Genomic DNA, 18,524 nt, shown 5'->3' with positions numbered 1-18,524 from the left:
CAGATGACGATGTCATGTCCTTGGAGGCACAAGTCTGGTTCATCCTTGGGTGCAATTTCAAGACACCTGAAGGCTCAGGTTCATTGGTTCAAACAATGATGGAAATGTCCAATCATCACACAGATCAGAAAGAAGGCGGGTTCTGTGTCCCAGAGATGAACGTGCTGTGTCTGAAATGTGAGGATCAATCCAAGAACAAATACAAAAGACCTGGTGAAGATGCTGAATCTGGTAAGAGTTTGTCATCATCCAGAGTGAAACAAGTCCTGCACCGACATGGACTGAGACTCTTACTCCAAAAGAAACATCAAAAATACAGATTGGAGCAAATGCACGTAAGGATAAAGACTTAAAATCCTATCATATCCTGTGGTCTGATGACAAAAATAATGAAGATTTTGGTTTGTGTAAAAAGCATAAAACTGTAGAAAATTCTCATACTCATTCTTTTGGCATTTAGCAAATCAATTATGTTTCAAATTCTAATTTCTCTGGTTTCATGTCAGTCAGACAGTCTTTTTATGAAGTGTATGTATATTTGCCATGTACACGCAAAAGCTGGACTGGAGAGAGTGAGGTGGACAGAGGCTGACCTTTAAACAGCAGGCAGCCCTGCCCTGGAGGATTACACAGGAGGGGCAGAGATGACCAACACTAACTTATATTCAGGTAAATTCACTGATAAACCGAGCTTCTCATGTCCAACACTGCATCCATTTGTAAGAGACTTTGAACATTGGAAACAGTGTGATTTGGAGAGGCACTTCCGGCAGAATGTCAGCCAGGGCTAGGGTGACCACCTGTCCCTCTTTTGGTTGTACTCCCGCACAGCCCCCATTCATTTTTTTCAAAGCCGTACTGGTATCGTTTAACGGTGCCCAGCCCTACTAATAACTGTCAGCTAAATGAGATAGATTGATTGGAATATGTCAAACCTCCCTGTGGCTTAGCGTGGTGTGTCCTTGTCTGTGGTTACTCTTGTCATCAAACTCAAATCCTCTTTGGGACAGGCCTTAAGTGACGGAGGACCTTGGACGTTTTCACACCTCCCGGACTCAATCGAAGAGACAGACGGCGAGTGATGATCCCGCATGTAGCTGTGGAAACCAGGCATGCACACATTACATGACGGCATAGCATTCGTTCTGAGGAGTGCAGTCACGGGGGAACATTAGGAGACACTTGTGAGACGTTCATTCCTGTCCCGTCCCACCTCCGCCTGACCGCCCTGTGTCTGTGTGTGCGCAGGATGAGGCCCAGCTCCACAGTCGCCCCCTGCTCTTCCCCGGGGCTATTTTTATGAAGATGTCCACAGCCCTCTTATCCCACCGAGGAAAAACGATCCGCGCACATGTTCGGCCGTTCGAACGTAATTAGCCGACTGTCAGTCAGGCTGCCGGCCGCGGTCACTGAGCCCGACACGTTGCCAAATACCACCTCCCGGTTATTGCCGTCGCCGTCGAAACTGCGGGTCCGCCGTCCCGCCCGTTGGTTGGTTGGTTGGTTCGCCGTGGGCTCGACCTCCACAGCCCCTCGCGGCGAGTGAAGTGCTGCCAAGTCACTGACCAGAGCCAGGATGAGGCCGAGGCGCGCTGGCATGTGACAGCGGGATCTGGCAGTTTTGGCGCGGCGGCTCACAAAACCCCGGCCCGTCTGCGCGCTCAGGACAAAGGCCGCGCTTAACGCACCTGTCCACGTCCGAGGGGGAACGGCCAGTCAGGGAATGCGAAGGTGATTAAAAGTAGCTAAGAGGTTTTCAAAGTTCAGCTTGGACTGGGTTGTTTGAGTTTTCGAAACCTTAACGTTTTTTGGTTTTAATGTGAGAGTAAAAAATAGATCGAAGAGCAGCCATGTTGCTTTCACAGACCACTCGGGATCATGACAATGAATGGGGCTGAATGGATAACTCTTCTATCTATGTATAACGCTTATTCACAAACTAAACAAGAACAAAAAACCTTTGATTTCATTTTTTACAGCTAATAAATCAACATAATAAAACCATACATTTAAACCTGGCTTTATCCATTATTTAGATAATACTGAAAATATAGGCAACATTTTTTTGCATAAAGTGCCTTTTTTTTTTAAAGGAATAGGCCACCGTTTTTACATACTGAGATATGATCTTACCTTAGCTTTGACGAGTTCTTTAGGACCTGTCTGATCTTCCCCCGTGCCTTCTATCACGTAAACACAGCACAGACGGCGTTAGCATTTAGCCTCTCCCTCTCTCCTCTATAGCTCCAAAACAGGTCAAGATAGAAGATACCAAGCTCTTCCACGTTTTCCCTATTTAAATATGGTTACGTGAAGTGTTCCACTACAAAGTATAATTACACAAAATTAAACAATGTGGATTTTCTAAGCGGATAAAAGGGGGAACTATATTGTAAGGCGTAATAATACCAGGAGTAGTTTGGCATCCGCACAGTAAAGTGAAGATTACTGCACGGATTTTGAACTACTCCAGGTATTATTACGCCTTACAATATAGTTCCCCCTTTTATCCGCTTAGAAAATCCACATTGTTTAATTTTGTGTAATTATACTTTGTAGTGTAACACTTCACGTAACCAAAAAAAGTTATTATTGGAGCTTCTGACACAGTGACAGAGGTAAAGTTCCACAGTTTGCCTTATTTCCCATTGACTTAACATGGTTGGCACGACAGTGTAAAATAATTGTTTGCCTCTATCTATGTCATTTCCTGTCAGTGTCCCATAAGGAAGTGAAACTATAATCGTTAAACTAAAGAAAGCAGGGCAACATCCATCCATCCATTTTTTCCTTCCGCTTTATCCGGGCCGGGTCGCAGAGGCAGCAGTCTCAGCAGAGGTGCACAGACTTCCTGATCCACGCACACCTCCTCCGGCTGTTCTGGGGGGACCCCGAGGCGACACCAGGCAGCTCGGAGACATAGTCCCATCAGCGTGCCCCCCTGGCCTTCCACGAGGCCTCCTCCCAACAGGACATGCCCGGAACACCACCGAGGGAGACCACCTCAGCTGCTCCTTTCGACGTGAAGGAGCAGCGACTCTACTCCGAGCTCCTCCCGGGTAACTGAGCTCCTCACCCGATCTCGAAGGGTGCGCCCAGCCACCCTGCGAAGGAAACTCATTTTGGCCGCTTGTATCCATGATCTCATCCTTTCAATCATAACTCAGATCTCATGACCATAGGTGAGGGGGGAACGTAGATCGATCGGTAAATCGAGAGCTTTGCTCCTCGGCTCAGCTCCCTCTTCACCACAACAGTCCGATACAGCGTCACTATCGATCTCACGCTCCATCCATCCCAAACCCCGAGATACTTGAACTCCTCCACTTGAGGCAAGGACTCTCCACCGACCCGAAGAGGGGAAGCCAAAGCAATAAACACCAATAAAAACACCCAGAATAAAGGCAGGAATTACCCATAAAAAAAGAAAACATCCAAGTCACTATTTTTTGACATGTCGGTATCCGCACACAACCTGACAACGGGAAAGACGAAAAGTTCGAGACGACTATCCGTTTTTTAGATTTTGTAGCTGAAAACAGAGGCAATTTTGACATTTTTTACGCATAAATTGCAAACATAAAATGATAGATGAAGTCCAATACTTTTTTAGAGCCCGACCGATTTTTGGGGACTGATACCAATACGAAGGGGGTTGGCTAATATTTCAAGTCATTTAATTTGATGTAATTATTGCTTTATCTGTTAGCCTAAAGTTAAACATTTATATATATTTTAGGAAAGGTTTCAATCATAGAAATATATAGATATATATCTAATTGAGGTCGACTGATGTGATGGGTTCTCTAAGGCCGATACTGATATGAACCAACAATATTTTTGACCAAATTTTTTTTTTTTTAAATGTCTGGTCTATGATCCTGTGACGCTTCTAAATGTGTTGTTGAACTGTGACAGCAGGGGGCGCTGCATGAGGGGCAGAGGCCTGATTTATTCAGTACATTCATGTTAGGGACTTTAGGGGAGCTTGTTTGAAAGACAAAAATCCGTAGATTCCAAAACAAAAAAAAAGTCGGCAACACAAAATATATGAACTTGGCGTACAAACTTGTAACCAATTTTTACTGTGATGATAGCCGATAGCAGATATTGTAAAATACCCAAATATCGGCTTGATATATCGATTGGTTGACATATCGGTCGGGCCCTACTTTATCCTCCCCTCATATCAATAATCTACTGCAAACACTCCACATTATAATCCCTATTCATCTGCTGTGTCCCATGACGGTGTTCATGCCCATTACGTAACAAAATCTGGGTAAATACAGATCAGAGCGCTCCAGCAGTGGAAGAAGCAGCAGCCAAAGTGAAGAGGCTCACTCCAAACTGTGTGAATGAAGTGATGGCGTATCATATTCAAAATGCTGCTTTAATTCCCATTTGGCCTCGCTGCAGTGCTCCAAAGCCTTTGTGATACGTGCCCCCACTGTCCACTCCCTTAAAAGGTGCCGAGCCATGCAGCGGGGCATGCTCATCCTCCCCAGGGCCTGCTGCTAATAACGGGGTGTGGGGTTCGTATTTATAGCCGACCCCCCTGGTGGACACCCCCTTAATCCAGACTCACCGCCTTCTCATCCCGGGCTTGGAGCGCTCTGCACGGGCCTATTGCAGCCGAGGCACTGCTCTCCTGCTCTCCTGCACAGCGAGGACAGTTTCAGATCCGGTCGGTGTTGCAGATCGGAAGTAAAGATGTCGAGCGAGCGCTTCGACTGCCACTACTGCAAAGACACCCTGCTGGGGAAGAAGTACATCATGAAGGAGGACACGCAGTACTGCACCAAGTGCTATGAGAACCTGTTCGCCAACTGCTGCGAGGGATGCTCCTCTCCCATCGGCTGCAACAGTAAGGCAAGTCAGCGGGGGAGAGGTCACCGACTTTGTCTCAACGGGTCGGAAACAATGAACAAAACATACTCAGATAAACCTTAAGAAAAACTATCTTTTACATGCAAATGGCAGGTTTCATTATGCCTTATATTGTAGTACTTGGGTGCCTTAATACGGTGTGTAAAGTACTTTGTAATGATATATCGCCGATTCCATGTTGGTAACACTTCATAATAACAACATCTTTTTTAACCTCTTAATCCCCACCTGAACCGAGCACATTCTCTCCACTTTGGCTTTACCCAAATCTAAAAGCTTCTTGAACAAGGTGTCAAAAGAGCAACAAAAATGAAACAAAAACGAGGATGAAAATGCAACAAAAGACTGGTAAAAACCTTTTGGTCTGGTGATGTGATGTAAAAGTGACAACTTAGGGAAAGAGATCAGTTTAAGTGAGTTTTGTAGGTCTTAGCTTTCAAATAAGGCATTACACTAGCCTATTAGATTTGTGTAAAATCGAACTGGAGAAAATGCACTTGGTTAAGGCGCGGCGAAAAGGTTAATAAATGATAAATTAACACTTAATTCATCATGAACTATTTATTCATTAAGTGTGACGAACACTTCATAACTACTTAACAATGAATAAGTGAAGTATGTGAAGAACGATTCATTATTAAACAGTTCTGTTAATGTTGTAGGTGAAAAAGGTGTAGTTATTTTATATCTAGCACAGTCCTAATTTTAAGCAAACTAATTTCACGTTCAAAATCAACCTATAAAGAGTAAGTAAATCGATTGGAAACAAAGATTAGGGCTGCTCAATACAATAGTATTATATCCATATTACCAAATCACAGTGAAAGCAAAATGGTGACTTAAAATGTCTAAATTCTAGTGATGATTTCCCAATTTTAGTCTCATTTTAGAGCCTTGTTTTGGCAAATAACAACACAATTCAGTGGAATATTCTGTATTGAATTGGTTTAGAATTTTATTTTACACGTTCCACTGATTGGGCAACAAAGGCTAAAAAAAAGTTCATTTCTAGTTGAGGATAATTCAGGAGTTTGGGAGTGGTGGTTGACACTTTCCCACTAAACCAAAGGTTGGTCCGATCTCCACCACTGTCATTACTGTTGGTCAGTTCTTGAAACACTGCTTGCCTTGGTGTCACTTGTAAAACCGCCAGTGTTGGAGGCAACATGTAATAAAAGTTCCTAAAAGACATAACTTTTTCAGTAACCAAGGAATATAACATATTACTTAAACAAAATACTGTAATATATTCGTTATTACCGTTCAAGTAACTGGAGTTACAAGTGCTACAAGTTTAAATGTGTGAATGAAAAAATGTCAAAGCACTAAATCCTGTTGAATGATGCTTTTTTGTTTTTCTTTTTAAATAGTTTGTTTAAAGTCAAAATCAAATGGCTTTTGTCCGGCGTCGATTGTATCACCAAATAAAGCGTAATCATGATATATCTCATTTAAATCGTGACATAAATTTCAGGCTACATCGTCCTGCCGTACTAGGGGGCCAAAATGATCATGCAGGCCACTGCATCTATTTACCGGCCCTATGGATGCTCAGATCCTCCGACCACACCAGAAGGTCTCGCTACAGCACTGGTACAGCTTCTTTGCTCCTATTATGCAAAGGTTGAGAGGGTGTCCAAAAATAAAACATACCACTTTGCATTCCCGACCACAGAGCCACTGATGAAAGGATTGCAATTGACATTGCAGGGCTGTGATTGGCTGATTCCAAAACATTTATAGAATACAATGACATGCTGCTGCCTACAGCGGAGAGAATGTGGGTTACCTCTTCTTTCCAGCGGGTACATACAGTAGATGATCATGATGAACATGCCTTATAATGGCCCAGATCTGTATCATTACAGAGGACGACCGCCCACTACTACATCTCATATGGGAAACAGCCACCGACACAGTGGTTTGAGGCAAAACCAATGAAGTCAAACATTGAACTGGTTCAATCAATGACTCGCATAATGAATCTTCCTGGATTTTTATCAATCCTTTCAAAACAATGTTTTGAAAAATTGGGACAACATAAGTCATTTATGTTGAGTCTCCTGTGCAGTTGTACAGTATGTAGCAGCTTCATCATCAACAGACCAATTGTAGCCTGAACTAAAGCTCTATGAACTATGCGGTCAAGAATACATTGCTGAATAATCAAATGGAATTCTTGTAGCATTGGCTTGACTCTGCTTCCCTGCACCCCTTTGCCAACAAGAACATGAACAAAATATAGCATAATGAATGGTGAGAAGTTTGCATGTTCATGTTTACAATGGTTTGGGCTGGGCGATTTTTTTACTCAGTGTGGACGATTACGATTTTAATTGATTTTATTGGAAATAAACTTCAAAGTGTCTTCTGATCTTTCATATTAAGAAAACTCCTCAGAGTCCAGCCCACTTATTCTGTGTTTGGATACACTACACAATTATTTAAAATGGTCATTTCTGTCTATCAAGACTCACAGAAAGAAGGGGGCGGAGTTAAGCGTCGTGCTGTAGACTCGGCTCCAGAGGAGCGCAGGAGGGTATCTCATTTTTATTCCACTAAAAAAGAAAACACCATCGCACATTCCTAAAACTCGACATGCACCCTTTTGTGAAGCAGCAGAGATCATCCGAAAGTCGCTACGGAGCATGTGTAAAACGCTGCTAAGGTGGACATGGAGTTACGGATGCGATTTTACGATTTAACCATTTTCCACATCGTCTGTTCTCAAAAGCATGAATGAAGGAAATTGATTTGATTCATCGCCCAGCCCTAGCTCCAGGTGCTTTGGCTTCTCCTGAAAAAGCTTCTCCGAGGTCTCAGTTTAGTCTCAAATCTCTCCAATCACTCACAAATTGCAATGTCTGATGGCTAATGCAAACGGCTATTGGAGAAATACATTGAACAGGTAACATTTCCCGCAGTAGCCGGATTGCTAACTGTACTGCTAAGACTGAATGCTGCTTGTATGGCGAATCCCTCAAAATGGCGCCTAAAACTGTGCCTGAAGCGTCCGCTGAAAAGTTTCAGCGCTTCAGCAGCAACATTTACAGCGTGTTTTACTAAACTGTGTAAATGTGGTTTTCCAGGACCTGTCGTACAAGGACCGGCACTGGCACGAGCAGTGTTTTAAGTGTGCCAAATGCAGCCGCTCTCTGGTGGAGAAAGCCTTCGCCGCCAAAGACGAGCTGCTGATGTGCACCGAGTGTTACGCCAACGACTACTCCTCCAAGTGCTCCACCTGCAAGAAGACCGTCATGCCAGGTGTGCACCGGCAGACACAGCGCTCAGGCTGATCAGCGCAGGGCATGGACGAGTCACTTTGTTACTCACTTTAATTCACATAGAAATCATTAGGGCTTCCACAATCTGCTTTTGTCACAATCAGATACGTATCACGACACTCAGGGGCCGATCCGATACGTATTGCTATCCAGTAAGTAATTATGATAAGTGATATTTTTACCTTAAAATGTGTAAAAACGCCATTTGACATTTATTGAAGTGTTAAAGAGGGGGTATTATGCTTTTATCACATAGCACCAGTCTATATCACACTACAATGATGACCAAACCTTCTGTTGGTCTGTAAATGCAGTAAATTAGAATAACTGCCTTGTATAAAATGTCTCTCTCAAAATGGCTGTAGTGAATGTCTTGAAATAGGCCTCTGTCTCTTTAAGAACCTCTGACCCTTTCCAACACGCCCCCTTCACACGCTGTCTGTGGCATCAGTGGGGAGGGGGCTCTGTGGTTGGTTACTCGGCTGGTGACGAAAGCTCGGAGGCGTCTCCAGGAGGTGGGGGCGTTCCTAGGAGGACTCAGGCAAACCTATCCCTAAAATGGCCGCCATCAGAGTTTTTACAGATTACTCAAAAATACGTGAATGTGCCAAGGCAACACTTCAGGCATGTTTTTAATGAGGGAATGACATAATAACATGATGTAAAGCTTGAAAAAGTTAATTTTGCATAATACCCCCCCCCTTTAAGACTGAAAATGTATCAAAGTGCTGTGTAAGTGTTACTGGAAAACAAAGGAGTGCAGGATAAAAATGCCTTTAAACACAAGTACTGAAAGTATTGCGATACTTGATGGATATCGTTGCACAATGTATTGCAATCCGATCCGATATTTTGTGCCAGCCCAGTAATCATATACTACATTCAAAGGCTGCAAAGCACAATCTAATTTAAATGACTATTTGAATGATTGCAATGATTTTAACTAATCCTTGATACGCTGCTGTAGTAGAGACTTCTACAAACAATTTCAAAAAATTATGGGATTTTTGAATTAGTTTGTCAGTTAAATATAATTGCGGCAATTGTAATAATTATTATAGATTTTACTGACAATTAGGTTCTGTTGGACGCCTTGTCCCTATCGCATGGATGTCGCCAGGGCTGCCAGAGTTCACCCGCACTTTTCTGAATTGCAATAGAGCAATTGCTAAACGCTTTATCTATTACTGGCATGAAAACTTGCACTTTCTGCATCTGATTTATAAGTATTTATATCCCAACTTGCCCTGACATTTCCATTATTACCTGGATGTCTTTAAAAAAAACTAAAAGGCCAGATTTCCCAAACCAGGTGCAAAGTTGCAATAAGAACAATCTATTTTACAGTGGTTGACACCGGATTAGAAACTACTGATATGATTAGCAGAGGAAATCTGACATAGATTTGAAAATTAGGCCGATGGTGGTATCTGACAATCAAATAAATGATCCAAAAGGTAAAGCTATAAAAATCAGATTCGTAATTTCTTTCAAATGGAGTAAAAGTACACGTAAACTATACATGATCACAATGTTCGAGTGTGAATAAAGGCCTAATTTGCATGCACACAAACATCTAAAAAGCACCAGGTTCACAAACGCAGCAGGAGAATCCCTCCCTAAAGATCACAGTACATCTCTGCCATATGTGGTGTAATGCGGTCTAATCTGCCCCTCTCCTGCGCCAGGCTCCCGTAAAATGGAATACAAGGGCAACAGCTGGCACGAGACCTGCTTCCTGTGCCACCGCTGCCAACAGCCCATCGGCACCAAGTCCTTCATCCCCAAAGACACCGGCTACTTCTGCGTGGCGTGCTTCGAGAAGCAGTTTGCCTACCAGTGCTGCGCCTGTAAGAAGGTAATGTATAAGTACCGGTGCTGAGTGCAGCGCCTGGAAGAAGGTTATGTTACAGATGGGGATGGAGGAGTTTTAATGTTTCATGAGCTATCGAGCAGTGCACAAAATCCCCCTGCCTCTGGTTATTCAGTGTAATCCACACTCAGGCTGAATAATCAGATTATCTGAGAAGGGTCTATTATTTTACTAATATGGAGATTTGGCATTGATTTTGAATGTATTCCAAGTATTTTTTTTGTCAATTGTTTAAGAATAGGGTCATTGGGTATGAAAATCATGAATAAGGCAAAACAACATTAGCACCAACAGCTCAAACTATGCTAACACCAGAAGTGCAATAAGCAACTGTAATAATGAAACTAGCATCCAGAGTTAGCTGCTGACAAGCTTTTAGCTCGCGTCGATCCAGTGAGAACAAGTATTATGCACTAATAACGTCAATAAAGCCGGCAACTACATAAAGCAGCCTTTAGGATGATCACACACTGAGCTGGGCTTGGCACATTTGTGGTTTATTGCAGACTTTTCATAAACAATTGTCTGTAGGCGATTGTAACATGCTAACGGGGGTAACTTTGAATAACCATTGTCCAGCGCAAATAATGTCCCTCTATTGAAGCGAATTGGCTGGATATAGGCTTAAATACTGGGGACATCCTGGTATAGACCATGGTTAAAGATCCATAGGACATGGCAGTAGCCGAAGTAGGGCTAGTTAGCCCCCAAACAGCAGTTTCAGGCAAGGGCTCCTTCCAGGAATACACTTTGCGCTGACGTGCATCCAGAGCATCTTAACCTTTGGTGACAAGCGAAGTCTTCAATAAAAACGTCCAATTAGAGGCTTTGGTGGTGATTTTGAAGCCCGAAAAGTGTGCAGTCTGAACAGAGCATAGATCCTTTCAGGAGTGGCCATTGTTTAACTAGACCTCTGTGTGTTCAACAATTCTTACTGTTGACGATAAGAGTAAGTAGCATCTTCTGAAGAGTCCAGTCCAGTCATGATATTGAAATCTGTAACTCTTTCATCATTGTAAAGAGGAATCGGGTAGAGGTTTCTGGATGATTCTGTACGATGGAGCCGTCTGTAACATGCCCGTCTGCTGTGTCCAGGCCATCACCACAGGAGGGGTGACATACCAGGACAAGCCATGGCACCGCGAGTGCTTCCTGTGCATCAGCTGCAGGAAGCAGCTGTCCGGCCAGCGCTTCACCTCCCGCGAGAACTACCCATACTGCCTGGACTGCTTCAGCAACCTGTACGCCAAGAAGTGTGTGGGCTGCACCAAACCCATCACCAGTGAGTCCCCGGGTGTTACCAAACTCATGCATAGTCATCACACTGGTCTCTGGGGTCACTGACTGTACCATTGTAGAGAGGTGGTAGGAACATGAATGAGCCCAGCATCACAGATATAACAGAAGTGAGTTTCATGACCATTTTTATTGTTATGTTTCTTCTTTCAAACTCCAAAGTGTGTGAAACGAAAAGGCTGTGGGATTGAAGTGTCCCAGGTGATTGCAGAGTGGTCAAAGCAGGTCCATGCTCTGAATCAGAGGTTAGAGGGATGCAGCCCTCTTAAAATGTCCAAATATTGGGATGGGACCAGAGATCCATCAAACTTATTATTGCCAATAGTCAATAAAGTTTCAAGAAGCAAGTTTAGAGAAGAACACAAAGTAACTGGAGAGGACTGAAGAAACATTCAGTCCTCCTATAGCTGGTCATGCAGCTGAAGGTTGCCGTAACACCAGTTATGATTGTAGTGCCAATTTAAACCACTACAAGAACATGCTAAAGCTACTTCCTTTATCTATTTACACCACTTTAAATCTCCTTATTGGAGTCTCGCAGGACATGGTGTAATCCAAAAGGACTTTTTGACAAGCGGAGTTCACAACATCAAGTTGGCATAAGGCAGTACCTGAGAGTTGTAAGGACTAGGGCGACCGTTACATTTTGTTTCTATACCAGTACTTTAATAATGCTTGGTTTTTGACACCGATTCTTCTTCCGATACCTATTTGAAACTATTTCATCTAGAACCAGAAAACAGCCCCATATTGGAAATTTGCATATCTTCCAATGTCAAGAAATGTGTGAAAAATGGGGAAAAATTTGGGAAAAATTTGGAGAAATCGTGACAAAAAAATCAGAGAGAAAAAAAAAGGAAAAAAGTAGGCAAAAATTCAGAATAGAAGAGAGCATTTTAGTAATAAAAAATAGCAAAAAAATAGGAAAGAAAATGGGGCAAAAATAAGGAAAATATGTGTAAGAGCAAAAGAGCAAAAAGGGGGGAAAATTTGAGAGAAAACTTAGGAGAAAAACATTTATTTGCGCCGAAACAACCAAGTTACTTCCTTTATTCCTGTCCCGGCACCAGCAGGATTTTTTTCCAGTACCTGCTTTGGACACCAGTAGTACCTAACCTTCTTCTCCCGACACCATACCGACGTCATTTAACGGTACACGGCCCGAGTAAGGATGTGTCAACTTGCTGAACAAACAAACACTGACAATCCGCCCATCTCCCCACCCCCCCCCTGTCCCCCTCAGGCCTGGCCGGAGCCAAGTACATCTCCTTCGAGGAGCGCCAGTGGCACAGCGAGTGCTTCACCTGCATGCAGTGTTCCGTGTCCCTGGTGGGGCGGGGCTTTCTCACCCAGCGGGACAACATCCTGTGCACCGACTGCGGCCGTGAGAAGTAAACCCCCCTCCAAAGCTACACCCCCCGCTCCCCTGGAGGCCGGGGCGGGCCGCCGGGTGCATTTTCCATCACGTCCAAAAGCAGATTGTGTGTCTTGTGTGATTTATCGTGTCTGATGTGAAGAATGTGGTTTCCTTGACAACAGTGGATAATTGATTAAAAAAACGAAATTACAGCTTTCGCCGGCCTTGTTCTTGAGGCCGCGGCGGTGGGTCTCGGTGCGCTCGACTCAAGGTCAAGTCTGATCATTTTCACCTTCTCTTCAAACCAGAGCACATAATGGGAAAAGAGGATGATAAATGGAGGAGTTCTTCTCTCGAAAGCATTAAGAAACATTACACGCTGAGCAGCCCGTTAGAAAATCAATGCAGCCGCTTTGTGATCACAATAAAGACCGCGTCGCGCTTCTCTTTGTGATCCACCACTTTCTTTTATTTGACCGAGCTTTGTAAAATATTAAATTGGCCTCCCTTTGTCCGTGCTTTTATGCCACTGTAACGTCTGAATACAGGCCAAAAAGGCAATGGAGAAAAAAAGCCAAAAAAAGTGAAAGCGAGGAAAAAGATCAGTTTTGTAGGTCTTAGCTTTCAAATAAGGCGTTACACTGGCCCGTAGGCATTCAACGCAACATTCAAGACATTCATGGCACAGTTAGTTGTCGGAGTCTGTTCCTTCAAATGTGTTCGTCGTTCCTCAGTGCGGACCTGTTAGCATAGAGCGTTCTATCCCCATACAAATGAATGGTGAAGCCGGGCCCTATATGTAAGTATGGCGAGGTTGGGCTGCTCGATTATTGAAAAAATAATAATCACGATTAGTCATAATTGAAATCACGATTATTCAAACGATTACTTGTTGCCTTTTTTTGGGGGGAATATTTTCTGTTTTCTGAGCAGTCATAAAAGCACAAATGATTTCAAGTTTGCCTCGATTAAGGAGAGGTCTCTGTTTCACACCTGCCCCCTGCTGGCCAGCCCTCACACCTGTGCAAGCAAACTGAGCAGCGCCGCCTGATGACATCATCACACAGCGCCGTTTGTTTTTATGTCAGGCAAAATGTGAAAGGAAAATAATCCCAGCGCCGAGAAATAATGCAAGTCTTTTTTCCCGCGATTATGCTAATTTTGTAATCGTTTAGCATAATAATCGAAATTGTAATTGAATTTCGATTAATTGCACAGCCCTATGGCGAGGTATGTCATGCCCATTTCAAGACAAAACATCTCTGTAGTTTCTCCATCCCAACCATTATTAGCAGCACTTTCTGCCCTGGCATGACGATAGCCTTCTATTATGCAGCACCGATCAGCAAAATTAGTCTTTTACCAAATCCGTTCCGTTGATCATTTTGGGTCCGTGTTTAATAACATCCTACGCCTGCTCAATCCAGTCCGAGTTTTGCACTCAGTAATCGCGCAGCAGGCCCAGGCCATGCGGTCAAGATTCAAGTTTCAAGTTTAATGGTTTTGTATAGCCCAATATCACAACAGAAGTGGCCTCACAGCTGCACCAAACATTAAGGCAATAAAACAGAGCAATAAATATGACAATTAAAAGTTCAGGTGAATCCAGGCAAATATAATGTCCGATAGGAGGTAGTGACGAGCGGCGTGGGCGTCCCCCGTCCTGAGACTCTCCAGCACGGCAAGGAAAAACTCAAAAACCCGGCAGGAGAAAAGAGAAACCTTGGGGAGAACCACAGAAGGAGAGATCCACTCCCATGGACGGACAGGCTATAGAGACCCAGGGCCGAAGGATCCCTCAGCAGACGGGCCAAGATCGCAGACCGTCCAGTCCTCAGATTCCAGAATGCAGGGTTCCTCCGTTCACCCAGGTTCCTCCGTTCACCCAGGTTCCTCCGTTCGGTCTAGACAGGCACTCCGAGGGGGAGTGCCTGTCTAGTGCCGGTCGTGTTTATTTGGGGCTGGGCCAGAAATCCCTGGAGAAACAGAGGCAAAGACAGGAGCTGCCAATACAGCGCGTGTGTGTTTAACTAGAGTGATTAAATGAACATTTAATCCCTTTGGCACTTTGTAAATAAGGAGATCCAACCCAAGCTAGCTGTCCGCTGTTTCTGCGACGGCAAGCTCCAGGACAACTGAGAGCGTATCAGAGCAAAGGTCTCCAAAAGTATTCACAAAAATAGCTTCTCCTTTAATCCAGTCTGTAAAGCGTGATATTTAGAGATCCCCTGTCCATTATTGTGCTTCACCCTTGGGGCAGCAGAGAGAATGTCATGTCAGACACTAATTATGCTGTACGTTTTCTCACGCGCCACACATCCAAATGTACACAATATTTATGAGTACATACAGTGGACCTGTACTGTGTAACTGTGGCTGCCTGTGTTGGTGAATAAAATAAAGAAAAAAATGTCCATGCCTCCTTAATGCTTCACTCTGTAAGGATCAAACTGAAGGATGCAGCCCAGGAGGCACCAGAGTGTTTGCAAATATTGCTCTGTCCATGAACACGTCCTGGACTACGAAGCCGGTTGAAGTCGTCCTGGATTACAAAGTGCGTAATCAGTCGGTTAAGTTAGCCCTGGGTTTCTCACTTTCAACTAAAGGAGTTTTCTCGTTTCATGTTTTAACACACCTTAAAGGTACAGTCACCGTTTTTCCATACTGAGATATGTTCTTACCCGAGCTTAGACGAGTTGATGCGTACCTGTCTGGTTTTTGTGCGTGCCCGTGGAAGAGCGTGGTAAGCTTCGAACTTCCAACCCCGTTTGGAGCCATAGGAATATGTTGGGGTAGGCCAAATGCTAACAACATCTTCTGGTCATTTTGTGTGACTGAGCGCACGCACAAAGACCAGACAGGTATGCATCAACTCGTCTAAGCTCAGGTAAGAACATATCTCAGTATAGATACAGACGGCATCTCGTCATAGAGGGGGCGTGGCTTCGCCGAGGCTGAAAATAGAATCTTTAGAGAAACACAATTTTTCACTCTTTTTAACCATTTTCTGGTGGAATATCAACTTATTTTTCACCCACAAATAAAGTCAAATGTAAATCGGGCCCATATGGATATTTTCTCACAGCAGATTGTTCAGTAGAAGTGAAAAAAACGGCAGTTGTAGCTAGCACGAGCTAACCGTTAGCATTAGCCCGATGCTAACATGTAGCATCAAGTTAGCATTCTCCGTTATTCATGTATTTATGGGCTGTTGAACCACTTTGCTCCTCCCCATGTCTTTGTATCATTATTTAGTAGAAACTATGTTCAGATTTCAGCATTTGTTACAGAAGTTTTTTAATAATTAGAAAAAATATACATTTTTTCAAAATTGTTTTCCCCCTTAACTGTTTTCAAACATGACCATATATGGGCGATTCCAGAGATGCCGTCTGGATCTATGAAAAAACGGTGGCCTGTTCCTTTAAGTCTGAAATCACTCAACATTGGCTCTGCTTTGCCGTGTTTCCCCTCATGAATTCATTCACAAATACACAAAGACAAGTTTAGGATCCATGAGACGCAAATAATCCCCTTTGACAAGACTCTGTAATCCAAATGTATGTAGTCTAATATTTCCTACAGACTCCAAACTTTTAAGTCTTGTACTTTCCAAAAAAATGTTTAAGGCAAAAACAACAAACTAAATTACAAATGGTTTAACAAATGCATTAATAAACTAAAGATCCAAAATGAACTATAATCAATAATTGTCGATACACACTGACAAGGTTGCCAAGAAGTCATTCAACAGCACCTGCAGTGTCCACACTTTTATAAGTTCACTGACCCCGTGCATACAGGTCACCCTTTGGACCAAACAAATGGCTGATGGTTCTATTGCCTTCTGACCTCACACACAACAGCCAAGTCCAACCGCGCTCGGAAACGACTCCCTCTGCGCCGCACTGTGGCGTGTGGAGGAGCGGTCTGAGTGGTTGAGTAACAGGCCTGGACTAGAAAGTGCTGACTCGGACTTCCTGTCAGGACATCAAGTCACATGGGGAGACTTTCACACTCGAAATCACAGGAGCGCACAGAGAAGGTAAGACAGCTCTGACTCAACACTAACGTTTCAGATGGTACGAAGATTCCATTATGGCAACACTGCATGGGAAATGTTGATAATATTCAGACGTGCAAATTCAGCCAGATGTGTTTTAGACCAGAGGGGTTAACAAACTAATTCAGGTTGCACCGCTCTAAATATGAATCCGAACAACTGGGGGTGCTCGTAGTAAAATGTAAATAGCATTTATGTTTTAGGTAAAACATTTAAAATCTGGTTTAACCTCTTAACTCCCACCTGAACATGTTTTCTCCAAATTCTCCAAATCTAAAAGCTTCTTCAAAACGGGGGCAAAAAAACGAGAAGAAAATGAGGATGTAAACGCAACAAAAAAACGATAAAAAGTGACCCAGAAAAATGACAAAAACTCAACAAAAAAGTGACAAAAATCCAGCAAAAAAACACAAAAATCCAGCAAAAAAATGACAAAAATCCAGCAAAAAAAACACAAAAATCCAGCAAAAAAAACACACAAAAATCCAGCAAAAAAACACAAAAATCCAGCAAAAAAGTAATAAAAAAGTGACAAAAACACATATGGGAAATAAAAAGTGACGACAATGGCAAAGAGGAGAGAATGGATTTGGTTTTGGCGGGTGGGAAGAGGTTAATATCCTACATGCGTTCGCAGTTTACGTTGTCATTTCATGTAATTCACAAAGGTATTATGTTATAAATGATAATATATTACAACTATAACTTCCGAAAACTATCTCTTGAAAAACTCTCACGACCCCCAGTTCAGTGCCTACTCTGGAAACCCCCGTTTTAGAGGATTTTTGACAAACGTATGCAGTAAAATAAGTCAAGCAATGCTCTTATTACACAAGTTGTTTAGATTTAATGCCAGTTGGAATCTAATTAAAGGGGGGGGGGGGTTAAGTTTTACTCTCATATCTGGAGTTGTGTTCCTCTGACACACTTGCACATCTTTCCACAATATATAAAAACTTCCATAATGCACCTTTAAGATGTTTGCAGCACATTTTTGCATATTTTTTGATCGTCTGCAAACATATCACATATAAAAGTTCGTAAAAACACTGAGATATTTATTTTTTGTTAATGTCCCCAGTCCCCGGCACAGCTCCTTTAACCCCTTAACTCCCACTTGAACCGAGCACATTTTCTCTAGTTTGGCTTTACCCCAGTCCAAAAGCTTCTGGAAAAAAGCAGCAAAACTGAGACGTAAACAATGATGAAAAAGTGGCAAAAATGTCGCAAGAAATTGACAAAAAATCGTCCAAAAAATGACAAAAAAATGGCAATATGTGACAAAAAATAACAAAAAAATGATAAAAATTTGATGAAAAAATGACAGAAATGTGACCAAAAATGACCAAAAAATGACAAAAATGTGACCAAAAAAAACGACAGAAATGTGACAAAAAATGACAAAAAATTGATAAAAAATTGACGAAAAAATGACAAATGTGACAAAAAATGACCAAAAAATGACAAAAATGTGACAAAAAAAATGACAAAAATGTGATAGAAATTTGACCAAAAAAATTGACAAAAATGTGACCAAAAAAATGACAAAAAAATTACCAAAATGTGATAAAAAAAATTGACGAAAAATGACAAAAATGTGACAAAAAATGACAAAAAAGTTACAAAAATGAGTTGAATACCCAACAAAAAAATGATGGAAAAAAATCTGATGACGTGAGGAAATAGATCCTCTCGGTTCAGGCGGGAGTTAAGAGGTTAATGACTTTAATGTCTGCTGTGTATTGTTTTCAGAGAAAGCAC

General features: G+C 42.6%; 1 protein-coding gene across 1 annotated transcript; it reads left to right on the top strand.

The window, feature by feature from the left end:
* Nucleotides 1-4,681: 4,681 nt before the first annotated feature.
* Nucleotides 4,682-12,738, top strand: fhl5 (four and a half LIM domains 5; the record flags this gene model as incomplete). Its single annotated transcript, XM_079573954.1, has 5 exons — nt 4,682-4,872; nt 7,980-8,154; nt 9,863-10,032; nt 11,143-11,329; nt 12,587-12,738. The coding sequence occupies exons 1-5, from the start codon at nt 4,714-4,716 to the stop codon at nt 12,736-12,738; spliced, it is 843 nt and encodes a 280-aa protein (XP_079430080.1). The 5' UTR covers nt 4,682-4,713.
* Nucleotides 12,739-18,524: the final 5,786 nt, after the last annotated feature.

Source organism: Gobius niger (assembly GCF_951799975.1).
Source record: "Gobius niger genome assembly, chromosome: 16".
Taxonomy (NCBI): domain Eukaryota; kingdom Metazoa; phylum Chordata; class Actinopteri; order Gobiiformes; family Gobiidae; genus Gobius; species Gobius niger.
This window is presented reverse-complemented; position numbering and strand designations above follow the sequence as displayed.